This window comes from Ipomoea nil, unplaced genomic scaffold (assembly GCF_001879475.1).
Source record: "Ipomoea nil cultivar Tokyo-kokei standard unplaced genomic scaffold, Asagao_1.1 scaffold2280, whole genome shotgun sequence".
Lineage (NCBI taxonomy): Eukaryota > Viridiplantae > Streptophyta > Magnoliopsida > Solanales > Convolvulaceae > Ipomoea > Ipomoea nil.
Window position 1 is genome coordinate 2,729,036 of NW_017618708.1, and position 18,456 is coordinate 2,747,491.

At 33.4% G+C, this 18,456-nt stretch overlaps 2 protein-coding genes and 1 long non-coding RNA gene across 4 annotated transcripts; 2 read left to right on the plus strand and 1 right to left on the minus strand.

The window, feature by feature from the left end:
• The first annotated feature begins 970 nt into the window (after positions 1-970).
• Positions 971-6,633, plus strand: LOC109150875 (RNA polymerase II transcription factor B subunit 4). Its single transcript, XM_019298861.1, has 12 exons — positions 971-1,177; positions 2,005-2,202; positions 2,334-2,434; positions 2,530-2,773; positions 2,917-2,963; positions 3,606-3,643; positions 3,728-3,773; positions 4,736-4,789; positions 4,883-4,951; positions 5,219-5,295; positions 5,781-5,876; positions 6,321-6,633. Exons 2-12 carry the CDS (start codon positions 2,172-2,174, stop codon positions 6,364-6,366), a joined length of 849 nt encoding a protein of 282 aa, XP_019154406.1. The 5' UTR covers positions 971-1,177; positions 2,005-2,171; the 3' UTR covers positions 6,367-6,633.
• A 194-nt stretch (positions 6,634-6,827) lies between these two features.
• On the minus strand, positions 6,828-10,044 carry LOC109150874 (CASP-like protein 4A3). Of its 2 annotated transcripts, XM_019298860.1 has the most exons (4): positions 9,525-10,044; positions 9,284-9,467; positions 7,974-8,103; positions 6,828-7,179 (listed from the first exon to the last, which is right to left on the minus strand). In XM_019298860.1, the coding sequence occupies exons 1-4, from the start codon at positions 9,880-9,882 to the stop codon at positions 6,985-6,987; spliced, it is 867 nt and encodes a 288-aa protein (XP_019154405.1). In that variant the 5' UTR covers positions 9,883-10,044; the 3' UTR covers positions 6,828-6,984. The 2 variants fall into 2 exon arrangements, with proteins under 2 accessions (XP_019154405.1, XP_019154402.1); XM_019298857.1 differs by having other exon boundaries at positions 9,284-10,043.
• On the plus strand, positions 8,436-9,208 carry LOC109150876. Its single transcript, XR_002049240.1, has 2 exons — positions 8,436-8,849; positions 9,105-9,208. It is a non-coding gene; the product is annotated as an uncharacterized LOC109150876 (long non-coding RNA).
• Positions 10,045-18,456: the final 8,412 nt, after the last annotated feature.

An 18,456-nucleotide genomic window follows, 5' to 3' on the forward strand; every position in this document is an offset into this window, starting at 1 on the left:
TAGCTCAGGGACTAAAAAAAGATACGGATATAATTCAAGGATTGAGTCGTCACCACCATTATAACTAGGACCAAAATCGCTATTTTCCCTTTTAAATATATGGATCAAAATGATCATTTTGCTAGTGTAACCAAAATTGGTATTGAGAAAATTACCGATTTGGTCCCTCGACTATGAGGATTTCACCAATTTGGTCCTCGACTATCAAAATTACTCAATTTGGTCCCCGACTATGACATTTTTACCTGATTTGGTCCTAAATGTTATTTGCAGGTCAAACCTAAAAGGTAATTTTGGGATTTTAAAAAAGCTAAGTATCTTCCTTCTTCTTCCCTAAATATAAGTCGTTTGTTTTATATAGATAGGTTATTTGTTTTCGATAGCAGTCGCAACTTCAATATGCAACCAAAGTGCAGTGAATCATCTTCATCCAACTATAAGAATCGAATGATGTTCGAAAATGGAGATGCTTATAGCTGGATGAAAATGATGTTGGTACAAGGCAACAAATTTTTGAACATCATTCGATTATTATAGGTAGATGAAGATGATTCACGGCACTTTGGTTGCATATTGAAGTTGCGACGGCTATCGAAAACAAATAACCTATCTATATAAAACAAACGACTTAGATTTAGGGAAGAAGAAGGAAGATACCTTTTTAAAATTCCAAAATTTCCCTTTAGGTTTGACCTGCAAATAACACGTAGGACCAAATCAGGTAAAAATGTCATAGTCGAGGATCAAATTGTGTAATTTTGGTAGTCGAGGACCAAATTGGTGAAATCCTCATAGTCGAGGGACCAAATCGGTAATTTTCTCAATTGGTATTTGTTCAATTTTCTCAGGTCTCAGACTCTCAGCTCCGTCCTCAATCCCTAACCGGAGCACTGCACTGTCTCACTCTCGGCGACTACTCTCCCTCAGCCTCTCTGCGAAGACCGAAGGCCGAAGCCTGCCGCTCTGATCATCTGTTGCGTCTCGCCGTCTCCGATTCTCCACTCTCCGGTCTGTGGCTCTCTGCGACACGCGACGGTTGAAACGGCGACTACTCTTCAAGGTCCTTCGACGAACACTGCTCCGTCTGCTCGGCGCCTTGGCTGCTGCCTTAGACGAGCACTGCTCGGCAGCTCCAGTGCACCCTTCGGGCTTCGATGCTAGGCAGCCCGACGATGAGGTAATTACTAATTCGTAATTAGTTAAGGAACATTGCAGTATATAGTATATGATTGAAGTGTACATATAATTATATATAAGGAACTGTGAATGCAGTATATAGTATATGGTTGAATGCATGAAAATTGTGAAATCTTTCACTTTATAAGTATTAGTAAATTAGGTATTAAAATTTTCTGTCCACTGTGATTATTTGCATTTTTGTGTTCTCTCAAGCATTATGAAATAAATTTAAGAGAATATATATTGCTTTGTAAAAAAAAGAAGAAAAAAAATAACTTACAAAAGCTTGGCAGTGGCACAGTGCTTAACAGAATTTGCCCATTTTTAAGTGGGATTTCTGAGTTGATTTTGGGGATTTCTTTTCACTCAGTTTACTAGAATAACTCCACATGATGACAAAGTAAGGTTTTTAAGTGACAATGGCAAGTGGGGCATTGTGAACTGGTTTTCTTCTGTCCCAAAGGTTTAGACTTTAGAGGCTTTGTGGTTTGCAAGTTGAATTTATTTTCAAAAGAAATCAGTTACTTTGTTTTGTTTTTTTTTTTTAAAATATCATTTCATGCAACCCCCCCAAAATGTCTTCCTTTTTTTTTTTTTTTTTTTTTTTTTTTTTTTCCTAATAAAAAAGAAATGTATTTATGTATTGAAATTGAGGCAAGGTTAATAATTGACTCCTACTTTGCTTTCTAGCATATTAGGCCTATTTTGTTCCTTCGTCCTTTTATTTCTGTTTTTCTCGTCATACGTACATGTTTAATTACAATGAACACACTTTTCTGATCCATTGGAATTGAAATTTTGTGCATTGTCTGTGCTCATGCCTAGATAAAAGATAGAAGAGAATCCAGGAAAAACAAACAAACGAATCATTCATCCTAGCATTCATCATCTCCATTGGACCCTCTGGTCTCCAGTCTCTACTTTCAGCATCACTGCTTTGGAGCTTGTCTATTTCCCATTTGCCATAATCTCTACCTGATCAACCAGTGGCTATGGCTCCAGCATCATCAAAGCTTTACACAGGCCTGCCTTATCTCTTTATTTCTTACTTTACATATCTGTTGCAAGTATACTCCATAGTGCCTGCAGCTACAATAACATTATCCAAATTCATTCCCTGTATTAATTTGTTTTCTTTGCATGAAAATTACCAGATGATGTAAGCTTATTGATGGTGCTGATTGACACCAATCCTTTCTTCTGGAGCTCAATGAAGAATAATGATTCCTTCACATTCTCTAAATTCCTATCTCATGTAACCATATCACATTGAAAACCCTTATTTTGTTTTGCTAAAATATGTTGGCACAAATCAGTAACTATATTCTACTTTTGGAAAAAATGTTGTAGGTTATATCATTTTTGAATTCAATATTATTACTGAGCCAGCTTAACCAAGTGGTTGTGATAGCCACTGGGCACAACTCATGTGACTATATATTTGATTCCTCTGACTCCTCAAATCAGAGGGCAGAGTGCATGTTGGAGAAATTGGAGGAGTTTGTGGACAAGGATGAATCATTGAGTCAAGAAGATTCGGTTGATGGAGTTGGGTCTTCGCTTCTCTCTGGGTCACTTTCTATGGCTCTCTGCTGTATCCGCTGCAATTGAGTTTAATGAGTTCTTTATTAGACAACACTCTTTTACATATTTTTAGTATGTATGCATGCATGAATGAATGAATGTCTGAATATGTATGTTTTGAGATTGTTGGACTTGACCTGTGTGGATGTTTAGATATACAAAGGGTGTTTCGTTCAGGGCCACTCCATCCACAACCGCGGGTATGTTTTCATGTCCTTGGAGGAATTTGAAGTTAATGGCATTTGCATGTTAATATAATTTTCTTAGATGGAAACGTGATTTGGTTATGAGGATATGCTGCATGTATCCATTATGCAAGTCATTTCTTTTCAAGTCATTAGTTAAGTACCTCCACCAAACAAACACTACTAACTTAAAAGATGAAAAAAACAGAATGAAAAAGAGTTTTTTTTTTGGGTATAACCTATTTGCATTAATGTGTGTTCTGGTTGTAAATGTATTTAATATTCTACAATCATTAATTATCTTTCTAATTGACCTCTGCAATACAAGGTATAATCAAGAAACAGTGTCCCAACTATATGTCAACCGAAATTTCCATGCAACTAGCCTTTCTTGTTACTCATATATTTGCTTATATTTTTATAGATTTGAAATGTTCATGAAACATGTATTATATGGGTAATTTGTTCACATGGTGTCACCAAATATTTTTATGTTACTGTTAGCAGTACGCTAAGTAAAATAATTGGTGGATATTATCTTCATCAGATGTAAAATGTACAGGCTTGATTTGTCTTGTGGATTTCCACCTGCTTTAAATCTGCTCCTGATTTATTGGATAAAAATTTCTTCTGAAAAGCTAGTTTCGCTGATGGCAGATATTGTGTCTTCATGGATCTCCGGATGGGCCTGGACAGTATGTGCTTTATGGTCTTTTGAGCAGTAAAAACTTTTCACAAATCACAATTCAGGTTTATGCTTAAAATTGTATTCTCTGCAGATACGTGGCCATCATGAATTCAATTTTCTCTGCTCAACGTTCAATGGTAAATTGATTGTTTTTGTTTTTCTTCGAGCTATAAGTTCCCGTTGAAGGCAAAGAACACTGATATGATATTATGAAAGCTTTTGTTTTGTTTTTTTGTTTGTTTATGCCTTGAGTCCTGATGTTATGATGCTTCTAAGTTCATTTCTAGTAGAAGGCATGTCAGAGATTTTTATTCAACATATTACGTTTTATTTATACCACATGACAGTGGGTGGGTGGGGAATTATTGGATAGTAGTCTGCTTGACTACTATGGGAGTATGAGCTTTGCCTGTCACCTTAAGGGGTTTGTTAAGAACACTTAAAGTGAAAAGGCAGTACACCACCTGACCATCTAAGGGTGTTACATATTCACATGAACATTTCCTTTGTTGTTTTCAAATATTCTCAAGATAACCGTAGTGAAAAATTCAGTCACTGTTTTTGAACATTTAAGTTGACTATTGTGGAATTTTATTATTTTTTCTATTGTGAACAATTAAGTCAGTGCTTCTTAACATTTAATTGCTCATTTGGACATTCTTGATGTTTGTCTGCTATTCATACTATGTGTGCATGGGGGAATACTGGTCTAAGCACCAGAGCTCAAAGTAGAATTTGCTCTTAAAAGGAATTATTCAATTACTAAATAGAGAATGTATGCAGTTGGAGTTCGAATGAATAACATAAGCAGTCTTAAGTGAACTATATATCCAGTCACAGTTCAAAATTCAAAATAAATTACATTCAATTATTCAAATGAATGGGACTAGAAATTCAAAATGAATCAGGACCTATTGGATTTAGGCACAAATTGCTTGTAACTTGCTGTCTGATTGCAATGATACAACATCTTCTTGAGTTGGGGTTCTTGTGTATGTGTTGGGGGAGGGAGGAGCGGGGAGGCAGGTTGGAATAGTAGCAAAATCTGCTTCAGCAATGTGATGATATATTTACTAGTTTTAGTATAATACATTTGCAGGTACCAATAGATTCATGTGCTATAGGAGCCCAGCATTCAGCTTTCTTGCAGCAGGTATTTACATTTACATATTGCAAGTGCCACCCTGCATCTTCTCACGAAATTTCTTTGTTGGTCTTACTAATTATTATCTATATTGGTTAACAGGCTTCATACATAACTAATGGTGTATATTTGAAGCCCCAAATATTAGATGGACTGTTTCAATATCTTTCGGTAAATTCTCTTCTTGATTTGATAACATCAGTTATTGATTTTAATTTTAATATCATGTGGATGTTTTAGGCATTTGACACCTGAATATTGTGTTTGCTGAGCTTGTGGTTAATATTATTCAGATCTATTTTGTCAAATACCATAAATTTATCTTTTCAATATGTTTCTACTTTTTTGATGGGTAAATGTATTGTGTTGTGATAGTGAATACATTAACATGTAATCTATATCATGAAATTTCTAATTACTAATTGTTACAACATGCAGACTGTGTTTGCTACTGATTTGCATTCTCGTGCCTTTTTACATCTTCCCAGGCCTGTGGGAGTTGACTTCCGTGCTTCGTAAGTTGTTAACTAATATGATTCTTTTCTTTTTTGGGTACATGAAGTAGTAGGATGAAGTTGTTAGCTCATATAATGGATATGATATTCCTTCCTATATCTTATACTGAAATTGGCACCCTAATATTGTGAATTGGAGATATTGAATCAAGTAAACATTCATTTTCTTATTGTTGCTGGTATTCTCATTCTTTCTTTTCTTCATGTTACACAATTCTAATTATCGTCAATGATAAATGTTTTTGCATTTTTCTTTTCATGGTTCCTATGAAGCTTAATTTTAGGGAAAAGTAGAAGTATAAAATCCCAACATCATGCCACCTCTCATACTTACATACTGTTTGTTTAGTTCATTTTAGTTTTTATTTCTTTGTTCTTATAATTTTTTTTTAAAAACACTTGCCCATGAGTTGAATTCCAATATTTGACCATTAATATTATTCCACTATGGCTTCTGATTCTGTCAACTTTACAAAACAATTCAGGTGCTTTTGCCACAAAAATACAATTGACATGGGCTATATATGCTCTGTTTGTTTATCCATTTTCTGCAAGCATCAGCCTCAATGCTCGACATGCGGGTAAGTGGCTATTTGTTATAATATTTTCAATCTTTGAACTGCTAATCTCACTACAGTTTGTGTAGTTTTTGTATTTGATTTCAAAAATATGTTTCCGTCACTGGTTATATCTTACTGTTTGGATTGGATATGCTTTTCTGGTAAAACATTCCATGGAAAACTTACATATGGTTCTTTCTCTTGCTTCCCTGGGGATGGTAATTTTCACACTTCTGCCAGTGTACAAAAGTTAAGTGTAAAGTCTTGAGTTCTTATCTTACGGTGCAGGTTCTTAATTGAGATGTAAAAATCCTAATTCCTAAGTCTACGGTATTTTTGTGAACACTAGCAAATTTAGGTTGAATTGCTAAGTAGCCTTGTAATATATATTTAACCTCAGTTCCTTTTTTGGAAGTATGAATTTGCTGACATCTTGATTTTGGTCATGGAATCTGCCAAATGCAGATCGGTTTTTGGTAAGGCTAGAGGACAGGAACCTGCTGCGCCGTAAGATCACAAGAAAAGACACTGGCTAATGGTCATTTTGGGAGGGTGACTATTTCCTCTTGTTGCTATGATGCTGTTGGTCACATCACTCAATTCCATTTGTGAAGAAGACCTGTTCTGAAGGCTTTTCTTTATGCCCTTTATGGTATGGCTCCATCATTACAGAATAACCGAAACACTGCTGGAATGCATTTTGCAACCAGACATTTTGCTAATGTAAACTTTCCTATAATTTCAATCAATTTAAATTAATGAATATATACCCTATTGGAAAACTTTTTATTATAAACTTTGTGCGTCTAATATGTTTAATGATCAATATTAAAGCCACCGATTGAGAGGATTTTATAGTTCTGTAATTAGGATGAGATTGAAGCTAAGTTGAATTAGTATATGAGGAGGGAAGGGATAAATAGGGCTTTGCAGTTTGCAAGTATAAGTTAGAGTGCCCAAAGAGGGTGGTAATGAGAATATTCAAAGGGGGAGCTTTTTGATATAGGGAAAATGTTATTCTTATCCTATTACATCTGTACAACCTCAGAATGTGCTAGGGGCTAGTAAGAATTTGCAGCGGTTTCTTGAAAACACCCGAGTATAATATGGATGGCGATTGATTCAAAGATCAAGAAGTGTTGCGGTTACAGAGGCAGTAACCGGATGCAAGAGAGCTGAAGGCAAAGGCAACAAAAGCCAGGAATGACATCGCAATGGATGCGCTCGCCATTTGTGTGAAGTCATCTTTTCCCCAGTTTGATATCCAGTCATCTACCCTTGTTGCAGCAGATGATGATGCTGACATCAAAAGGTATGCCAAAATCTGCATGTCCAATATAACAAAGTGAGATGCATTATTTCCACTGGCATGTATGAGAAATCTGGCAATACAGTGAGTGCTGTAGTGTAAAGAAAGTTTTTGAACCACCCCTCTACTTTAGATGCTCTAGAATCAATGGGAAAGATAGGGGGGCCATGGCACAATTAGCTTTCAGTTTTATGAAGGTATCATAATTCATTTCATGTTAAGGTTAACCTTCTAAAAATGGTGAAATTTGGGTTGATTATTAGAAACTCAAGGGTGATTTGAAATGAAATTGTCTGCAGCTTAGGGCATCTATCAATTTCCGAGATACCCATTTATATACAGCCTTTGGGAATATATTCTTGGGGCAGTAATTATACATGGACACAAATTGCAGTACTAGATACTGCAAAATAATACAGCCCAATGACCCCATGTTCCAGTTGTTATACCATGGTCCAGGGTTCACCTTGCAAGGTGGACTCTGGTCCTAAATTGTGTATTTTTAGTATTGGAATTGTGAACATTTAGAACATAAATTGTGTTTCTAAGTTTTGAAAATTTGTGAATACAATACAGAGTCATCACAAGTTGTGAACATTTAGTATATAAATTGTGTATCTTTGGACCCGAGTCCACAAAATAATTTGCCCCCCATGGTCCCAATCAGTTAATTATCAAAAGAGGCATATCAACTCATTAATATGCCATGTACCAACTTCATGCTAGGTCTCAGTCCTTTGTTCTTGCAAAATAGCCATGGTAGTGTTTTTTTTCCGTCTTTTCTACAGTAAAAATAAAAGCAAACTTGCCTGATCCATCACAAAATTGAACTGATGACGCAGACCAGAAGAGCTGGAGTTTGTAGCCAACAAGTAGGATAAATTAAATCCTTGGAATCCAGAATATACAAATCCGATGACATTCAATGCTAGGCAATACCTGTACCCAAACAAAGTGAGTTAAAAACACACAAAAACTAAATGAGGGGACCAAGTCACAAAAGAAGTGAAAAATACCAAAGAATAATTATAATGTCACTTCCCCTACCATTCAAGAAACATGGCAATCAGCTAATGTTATCAACCAGTCAAACTCACTAACCCAAACAGTTAGTGACAACACCCTCAAAATAAACACTACATGATGCCAAGGTGAAATGGACCAAGACAAGTGTGTGTTTTTTTTGTTCATATTGCACCGGTACCAGTATCTTATAGGACATGACTGGTTTAGCTGGGGACTGGAGTTGAGCCTAACCCAATCCTATTTGGACTTAAGCGACTCTTTCAAGTGCTGTATTTGGAATTACTCTCCCAATTCCTTACAAATGCTCACTATTTTCAACAGAAATTTTGCACAATAATTTTTGGGTACATTTCAAGGAAATGAGATGGGAGATTCAACCTAAAACTCTTTATCTATGAAAAAACTTATACTATTAGACAAAAAAAATAAAAAAATTAGCACAACAATATTGATGAATATAATCTCTAGTTTGTAGGTTAGTTGCATTCATCGGAAAATTTTCATAATACCTTACAACTTCAGGCTGTATAACCAATTTTGAAAAATGATAAAATGTGTAAATAATACTCGGTATTAAATAATTGTGTTGATTATTTGTTCTAACTGTCCTGTTGATTTACTATTCTTTTTAAATTTAAAATATAGTATAAGGGAAAATTGTAATTTATGCATCTCCATAATACGTCTCTTTAATTATTAGTGGTGTAAATGTTGTCCATAAATTTTTAAAATGATACATATATTACCCCTCCCATACCGTACGGAGAAAAATTGAAGGGTAACATTTACACTACGGGAGGAACAATATATATACCTTTTTGAAAATTGAGGGGCAATATTAACATTACTAATAATTCAGAAGTAACATTAATAGTTGGCATATTATGGAGGGACATAATTACAAATTTCTCTAGTATAATGTACTATTTCGTAGGAATCATATAAAATTGAATATAGACTATATACCAAAACAGTCTCTTGGGCAAAAATTAAAACAAAAAAAAGAAAATAGTATCAACTAATTTGACCAGGAAAAAATTAGAGAAACTAATAAATAAAGTAAAAAGAAAAAAAGGAATAGGAAATTAAAAACCTGTACTCTTTGTATCGATCCCAAGAGTCGCCACTCCAGCCTTGAGTTTTATCAGCAGCCATGACAGAGAACGAAATCAAGCAAAATATCACTTCGCAAACCCTAAACCCTAACGCCGCTTTACTAACCATGATATGCCGCGGTGTGGAATCGGCGGACGACTCGGATCTCCACTCACCTCCAATCTCGCCCTCCTCCACGTCAGCGCGGCGGCCGACATGCTCCACCTTGGTGATCGCTTCCTCCACGGATGATCGGTTGCGGTAAACCTTGGAGGAAGAGCGGTGCTCGAGATGCGGCGGCGGCGGCGGCGGTTTCGGCGCCGAGCTGAGGTGCTCCGACGACAGCTTGCTAGGGGATCGTTGAGGGGAGTAGAACTTGTCGACGGCGATAATGGCCTTAGAGGTAGGAGACTTGGAGTTTGATTCCTGCTGCAACTGTTCTTCGTAGCGTAAGGGCGAGTGGAACATGTCGATCGGACTAGCTGTTGAGTCGTTATCGGACATGGAGACATGGCTGCTCTGCTTCCGGTGATTCTTCTGGTAGTAATGGTGGCCGGAATGTGAATTGGAGTTGGAATTTGGAGCTGGTTTCTCCATTCCGAACTACTTCGCCGGAAAGAAATTTCAAGTCGTATCGGGAAAATGAAAAGATCAGAGGAGGGAAAAAACAAAAGAAATAAAGGCTTTTTGTTTGTGGAGAGAAACTTTGCGGAAAGGAAATGGGTCCGATCGGCAACTTAAATCATAAAAGCTTTAGCTCCCGGCTGATCAGGTATGCCATTGCACGTAACTAAATTTAATTTTAACTTATATTAGTTGTTGAATTAATTAATTTTTTTTTTTGTAACAATTTATTGTTTAAAAATTTAAAAAGTTGCTCAAAACAATTTATTTGATTAGTTTTTTTGAGAAAGTTATTAAACATTTAATTCACTATTAGCTAACAGTTAATTTACCAAACACTTTTCTACAATTAGCTAATGATATTAACTAATCAAACTTACTAAGCTAATCAACATTCAACAAACATTTATTTATCAAACACCTCTTCCATCCAGGGACGGAGCCAAAAATTTGGTTGGGGGCGAAGAAATAGGAAAGATTCAGAATTTTTTTTTTCAATAAAGACGAAACATTAAAATAAAAGAGATAGTTTAAAAAAAAATAAACACATCTCATTATTAATATAAAAGAATGTTATATATATGTATATATATATATATGTGTGTGTGTGCGTGTGTTATAAATATTAAACATCTATTAAAAACGTGACAAAAAAATGTTGAAGCTATCTAAATTAACTCATCTAAATCAAATCTTGTTGACATTTAATAGTTTTATTTTACTAATACTAACACATATTCTATATATACTGCTGAAGCTATCTAAATTAACTCATCTAAATCAAATCTTGTTGACATTTAATAGTTTTATTTTACTAATATTAACACATATTCTATATATACATATATACATACAAAAATTATATATGGGGCGGGGCTGGGGTGAGGTGGGACAGCTGACCCCCATGCCCCCCGTTTAGCTCCGTCCCTGCCTCCATCTATTTCACTCTCTCCATAAACAATACTCTCATTTTACATATTCTATTTATTATTTATGGGTCAAATTAATTATTATTATTACTTTTTTACATATTTTAAAATTTATTTATTTTAATCTTTAATAATACTTTTAATGTAATTTTTAAATTATAAAGTTTGTATATTAATATTAAGCTTAATATTAAAAAAATTAAATTAAAAATAATTTTAATCAAACATAAAAAAATATTAAAGATAAAAGAAAAATCTCCTATACCATCTTAGAGGAGTGAAGTTTTTCAATGTAGTATCTGGACTCGAACTCACAACCTTCCGAATGAAAATTTATTCCAAGTACCATTAGACCACATAATCTTGATATTACCATTTTCTCTTAAGTATTAAGTTTTCTCACATTTTAAGATTAAAATTTAAAAAAATAAAGTTAAGAGAAAAATATACTAAAACTTAAAAAATAAAAATCCTTTACTTAAAAATGAAGATTTGAAAAATAAATTAATTTTTAATTAAAAAAGACTAATAATATTTTAACTTAAACATGAATTTCTTTTTCCTATTTTTATTTTTATTGATTCGAAATTTAAATAAATTCAATTACTGCACACGCTCTAAACTTTAAAAAAAAAAAAAGAAAAAAGGAAAAAGAAAGTTTTAATCGTAACTTTAAGAAAAGTGCGTATTGCACAGTTCGATGAGATGACCTGTGGCCCACCCACTGTATGAAGTAACCTTCCAACCATGAAAGATCAGAGAATGTTACACTCCACTTTAAAAAAGAAAATAATAATAATTAGTTTACTTTCAACAAATATAACGCTTATATTATATGCTCATATTTTATTAAATAAAAAATATAATTCGCTTTTTTTTTTTTTTCTAAAAAAAATGTATGAATCAATCAAGGCATATATACTTTAAAAAAAGTGTTTAAAAAAGAAAAATGCATATATTATTTATTTTCCCTTTTCGTCCATTTTAAAATAGGAAAATATTTTGTTTTCCTTTAAATTTTTGCCTCCTAAAAATATTCCCATGAGAATACTCTCTCACTTTCACTAAATTGAATTACTTTTAGCGTTATATACTATAGTTGTGTACAACGATCACAAAACACATGTTTGTAATTTTTTCTACTAAATTATGTTACATGAAGGTGTACTCTGGGTGACACAAGAGGTAAACTAAGTATATGTTGCCCATAACTCAAACTGAGAAGAGCAGTGCCCACAATGAGTCGAATTTGGAATATTGTGGTTATCAAGCCAACTACACGATCAATTATCACAATATATAAATGTTTGAGATTTTTTTTTTTAACCAATAAGTCTTTGAAAATAAGATGGAGAGAATAATAGAAATAGAAAAAGAAAAACGAATGAAGACCATGAATTTGACCATGGAAATGCCAAAGCCACATGTGGGGAAAAAATGGGTTTGGTAGGAGAAATTGGTCAATATTTGCAAGTGTACGTCAAGATCCTAAAGTAGTAAAGTGGAAAGCTTTAATTATAAAATCCATAAATTAAACCAAATCTTTTTTGAGGGTCCCAAAATAAAATGGTTCAACTACTCATCCTCAACTAAGGTCACTATCAACCTTACTCAATCATACATTGTATTTTTAATCATTTTCAACTTTTTCAACAACACATACACCTCTGTCTCTATGTTGTATATATAAAATATAGAAAAATCCTATCCGCGTATCATAAGTTTTATTTTGTTAGCAGTGCAAATTGCATAATTCGAATTTTATTGAGGATAAAAAAAAATGAAGACATAAATTTGACCTTGTTATATACATTAATATATGCATTTGGAGACCTGTAGACCAGTTAAGGTACATTTCACGATTTACCTCTTCTACCCGTGGGCAAGAGTAGTGAAGAGCCCTTTAGTATGGGGTATAATTATATATACTAATTTTTTTTATTATATTATGTATTATCGATATTGATATCTATAATACCATATACAATCAAATATATCATACATAATTGTACTTGATATTATTAGTACCGTAAAAAAATTCATATATAATAGTTATTAGGTGTGTACTCTGAAATTTTGCTCAATGCATGTCCAGAATTTATAGTATTTATGAAATTGTCATAATGTTTTCTCATTTTTTCCTTCTCCTCCTCCCAAAAGGTTAAATTCCCAACCTCATGGGTCCCCCACACCCCAATCCGACATAGCATTTGAGAGGATGTAAATCACGATGACTCAAAATAACTTAGCAGATAAAGTCAAATGCTGGTGTGCACAAGTTATCAACTCACTTTAGACATAATTCTCATACCTACTGCCCAAGGGATCTGACTCATTTTTTCCTTACTATTAAGTCGTTGATTATCCTGGGGTGACGGTGAACATTAATTTACATTTGTACAAGAAATATTGTTCAGATTCTAATTTTACATATACATATATGAAACAGTTTATTTAGAAAAAGAGTTGCGGTTAAACTTTATTTGAAAAAAAAAATGGAATTTGAAATATTATTTAAGGAGAAGAAAAAGTTGTTATTTAGATTGGTGATTGGTAATTGGTGTACTGTATGTATCTTAGTTAGTAAGAAAGAGTAGGTAGACTTGTCAAACTCATTATATTAAAATAAATAAAACTTTAAATTGACATCTTACGTGGACAATGCGTTGAAATTTCTCTTACTTATTTTGTTTTTTATTCGATTATTTTTAATTAATGTAAAAATATATAATTACTATATGAAGATATGCATTTATTGGTCATAGTCGATTAACTTATCAATTGAATAAGTCAATTAGACCAACTTAACTAGAATCGAATATTTGATGACTATCTACAAAGCATATATGTGGAAAAAAATAAAATTTTATTGTTCAAATTTATATAGTAAGTTGGTGATAATTATAAAAATGTCACTATATATATATATTTTTTTAAAAAATTGATATGATGTAAGGCTGAGATTGTTTTTTTATTTCTCTCCTAATGATTTGTTCTCATTTAAGCCCTAGAGAACCCGCGACTACAAACATCGACGTGATGGGGAGTGACAGCGATAGGAGAATCGGCAACAGAGAGCGACGGTTGAAGACCACACGCACAGAGAGCGACGACTGAAGACCAAACGCACAGAGAGTGACGACGACAGGAAAATCGGCACTGAAATGTGAGGTGTGCGACTCTCCATACGGCTGACGATCAAACACAAAAAAAAAAAAAATACCGAGAATAACTCCGCGGTATTCAAATTGATAATGAATTAATTACTATGCGAAATTACTTCACAGTAAAGCCCCTAAAATTATTAAACTTCAGCGACAAACAATAAAGAAACCCTTCAAATCTGAACCCTTAAATTAAAAAAGGGATGATCAGGATCAAATTTCACGATCTCACTTAATTAGGGTGGTCTCACTGGATTCAAATCCTGTCTCTCTCTTTCTATCTCTCCATATATATATATATATATATATATATATATATATATATAAAAAATCACTAGAAAGCAAGGGAGAAAAAAAAAAGGACACTAAAGGAAAATTTTGAAAGAAACTAATTATGCACTCTTAGAAAGAAAAACATGCACTTGAAGGCCAAAGTTTTGTATTCAAAGGCACAAAGATGTACACTCAAAGGAGAAATTAAGTACTGAAACAAAACAGATGCACTCGAAGAAGATAAATATGCACTTGAAGGAGGAAAAATGTGCACTCGAAGAAGAAAAATGTGCCCTCGAAGAAGAAAAATGTACACTCAAATACAAAAGAAAATCTGACCAACTTACTCAAAAATACAAATATGTCACCGCACGTTTTTTTAATTAGTATTCAATCTGGACTGTTGATTTGGACTACATCTACGATCAGAATTTGTGCGCATTTTTTACCTGTAGAAGTTTTTTTATTTGATCATATATATATATATATATATATATATATATATATATATATATATATATATATATATATATATATATATATATATATATATATATATATATATATATATATAGGGTCAGGTTCCTGTGTAGTCGGTGCAGTTTGCACTATAAGGTATGCATAAATGCACCACACAGTGTTCTAAAATACACCATTATGTGTGGTGTATTTTTTTGGTGTGTGGTGCATTTTGTGGCATTTCATTCATGTGTATTTTCAAACACTGTGTGGTGTATTTATGCATACCTAATGGTGTAAATCGCACGGGAAGCCCAGTTCTCATTTGAACCAATATATATATATATATATATATATATATATATATATATATATATATATATATATATATATATATAGGGTCGCGTTCATGTGCGAATAAGTGCTGATCAGGAGAAAAATGCGAACCAATCAGAGCGCGCCACATGTCAGCATTCATTGATTGGGTGCACCTACTTTCACCTACAAGTGCACATACTTTCGTCTGCAAGTGCATGCAGTTTTTAGTTTTTACCTGCATTCATTGATTGGGTGCACCTACTTTCACCTACAAGTGCACCTACTTTCGCCTGCAAGTGCATGTCATTTTGCCTTGTTAACATTAATTGATCTGAGTTCAGCGGGTAGTAACACCCTTGAAAATCACTCGCAAACATTCATGCACCTAGGTGCAACTACTTATAACTATCTGTGCAACTACTTATGACTATAGGTGCACTTAGTATTGATGCTCAATGTAAATTTTTACTTGCACCTATAATACATTTTACATGCACTTTTAATACATTTTACTTGCACTTCGATGTTCAATTTTTTACGAAAATACCATTGCGTTTTATTTTTATTTTTAAATCAGTGTTTCTCATCCATTAGATCTGGACACGTGGATGTACAACAGTCATTCCTATTTCTCTCCTGGGAAATCCATTTGCACGGGTATATATATATATATATATATATATATATATATATATATATATATATATATATATATATATATATATATGAGAGTAAATTTCAATTTTGGTCTTGTGGCTATTGGTGTTCTGTTAATTGTAGTCCACGATTTTTAAAAGTTTTAATTTAGTACCTTAACTATGCAATTTTTATCAATTTTGATCACTTTGGCAAAATTTTCGGCTAAATTTCGCGAAAAAAAACTTAATTAACCAATTAATGTTTAATCTAAGGGACAAATTCCTCTTTTTAATTGTGGTCCGAATAAGCAAAGCCAGTTTTGTTCCAACGAAATTTGGCCTGTAATTTGGCTGAAGTGACAAAAATTGATAAATATTGCATAGTCAAGGTACTAAATTAACACTTTTAAAAATCGTGGACTGCAATTAACAAGACCCCAATAGTCACAGGATCAAAATTGAAATTTAATATGTGTATATATATATATATATATATATATATATATATATATATATATATATATATATATATATATATATATATATATATATATATATATATATATATATATAGAAGAGCGCTCATACGTGGTCATGTCGTTAGGTGTGGCGGTGTGGTCGTATCTGTGTCGTTGAATCAGTTTAATCTAACGGTAGTGGCTAATTATGAGGATTTTCGCGCATGGGGGTGTTATGGTAATTACAGTGGCCATTTATAGCGGCCGGGTTCCAGAATACACCAAACAGTGTTGACAACATGCACCAATAGTGTAATAAAACACACCACAGTGAAACACACCAATAGGCAATAGTGTATTCCCGAACACTGTATGGTGTATTTATTCATATCTAATGGCGCGTTTTTTGCGATGCGTACCTAATTTAATTTGTGTATGTTTTTTGTTGTGCATTTCATAACATGGATTGTGTATATTTGTATAACAATTGGTGCGGCCGCACTGACGACACGGGAAGGTGTTGCCGCACCTAAACTTGGCACCAATGAGTATCTACAAATACACCATAGTAAGGCTAATAATGCACCAATTGCACAAATAAAACACACAACAATGTGATTTTCCCTATTCTGGTGCCTTATGACGAGTTTACCCTTGCAATTCGCTGGGTAGGAAAATGTGCGCGAAAATACTGGAAAAATCTTGATTAATGTGATTCATTGGATCTATCTAATCTAATGGCCTGAAATTGACCATATGACCACACCTAACAACATGACCACATGTGATTACCCCTATATATATATATATATATATATATATATATATATATATATATATATATATATATATATATATATATATATATAAAATTGCACTCTGGTGCTAATAGAGCGCCCAAGTGCAAATATGCGAATGCATGATATCCGTCCACGTGTTCAGATCTAATGGATGAAAAATACTAATTTTTTAATAAAATGCGATGACATTTTCTTAAATAATTGAATATCGAAGTGCAAGTAAAATGTATTACAAGTGAATGTAAAATGTATTATAGGTGCAAATATATATATATATATATATATATATATATATAGCTTCCCGTGCGGGTATAGCTTCCCGTGTGGTTGTGAGGTTAGATCTGAGCCGTTGATCAAATTTAGATCAACGGCTCAAATAAATGAAAATTAAAAAAAAATGCGTGTCTGGAAGAAAGAAACATAAGCTAAAAATGGCGCACCTTAAGTGATAGAAACACACACCTTAAGTGTTAGATTTTAAGCACAAACTCACGCACATTAAGTACAAAACCACACACATTAAGCACAACCCCACGCACATTAAGAACAAAACTCACGCACTTTAAATATTAACTCACAGACTTTAAGTTTCAACAACTACTGACATTAAGCACAAACTGACGCACATTAAGTACAAAACTCACGCACATTAAGCACAAACTCACGCACATTAAGCACAAAACCAACGCACTTTAAGTATTAGCTCACAGACTTTACGTTTAAATAACTACTCACGTTAAGCACAACCCCACGCACATTAAGCACAAACCTAACGCACCTTACGCACATTAATCACAGATCCGCTCACCTTAATTTTGACCTAGATGCAAAAATTACAAAATTGCCACCGCATTTTTTTAAAAATTTTTTTGATAATCCTGGACGTTGATTTAAGCGAGATGAATGGCCCAGATTAAACCGCACAACCGCACCTGGACACCCTAACCGCACCAGAACCTAATTCTATATATATATATATATATATATATATATATATATATATATATATATATATATATATATATATATATATATATATATATATATATATATATATATATATATATATATATATAGAATCACACTCAGGTGCGAATGCTTCGCCCAGGCGCGAAATTGGAATGAATTCTGTTCGTCCACGTGTTCAGATCTAATGGATGAAACACTGATTTTTTTTTTAAAAACGCGGTGGCATTTTCGTAAATAATTAAACATCGAAGTGCAAGTAAAATGTATTACAAGTGCATGTAAAATGTATTATAGGTGCAAGTAAAAATTTACACTGAGCATCAATACTTAGTTGCACCTATAGTTCTAAGTAGTTGCACCTATAGTTCTAAGTAGTTGCACACATAGTTATAAGTAGTTGCACCTAGGTGTATGAATGTTTGCGAGTGGTTTTCAAGGGTATTACTACCCGCTGAACTCAGATCAATGAATGTTAACAAGGCAAAATTACATGCACTTATAGGTGAAAGTAGGTGCACCTATAGTTATAAGTAGTTGCA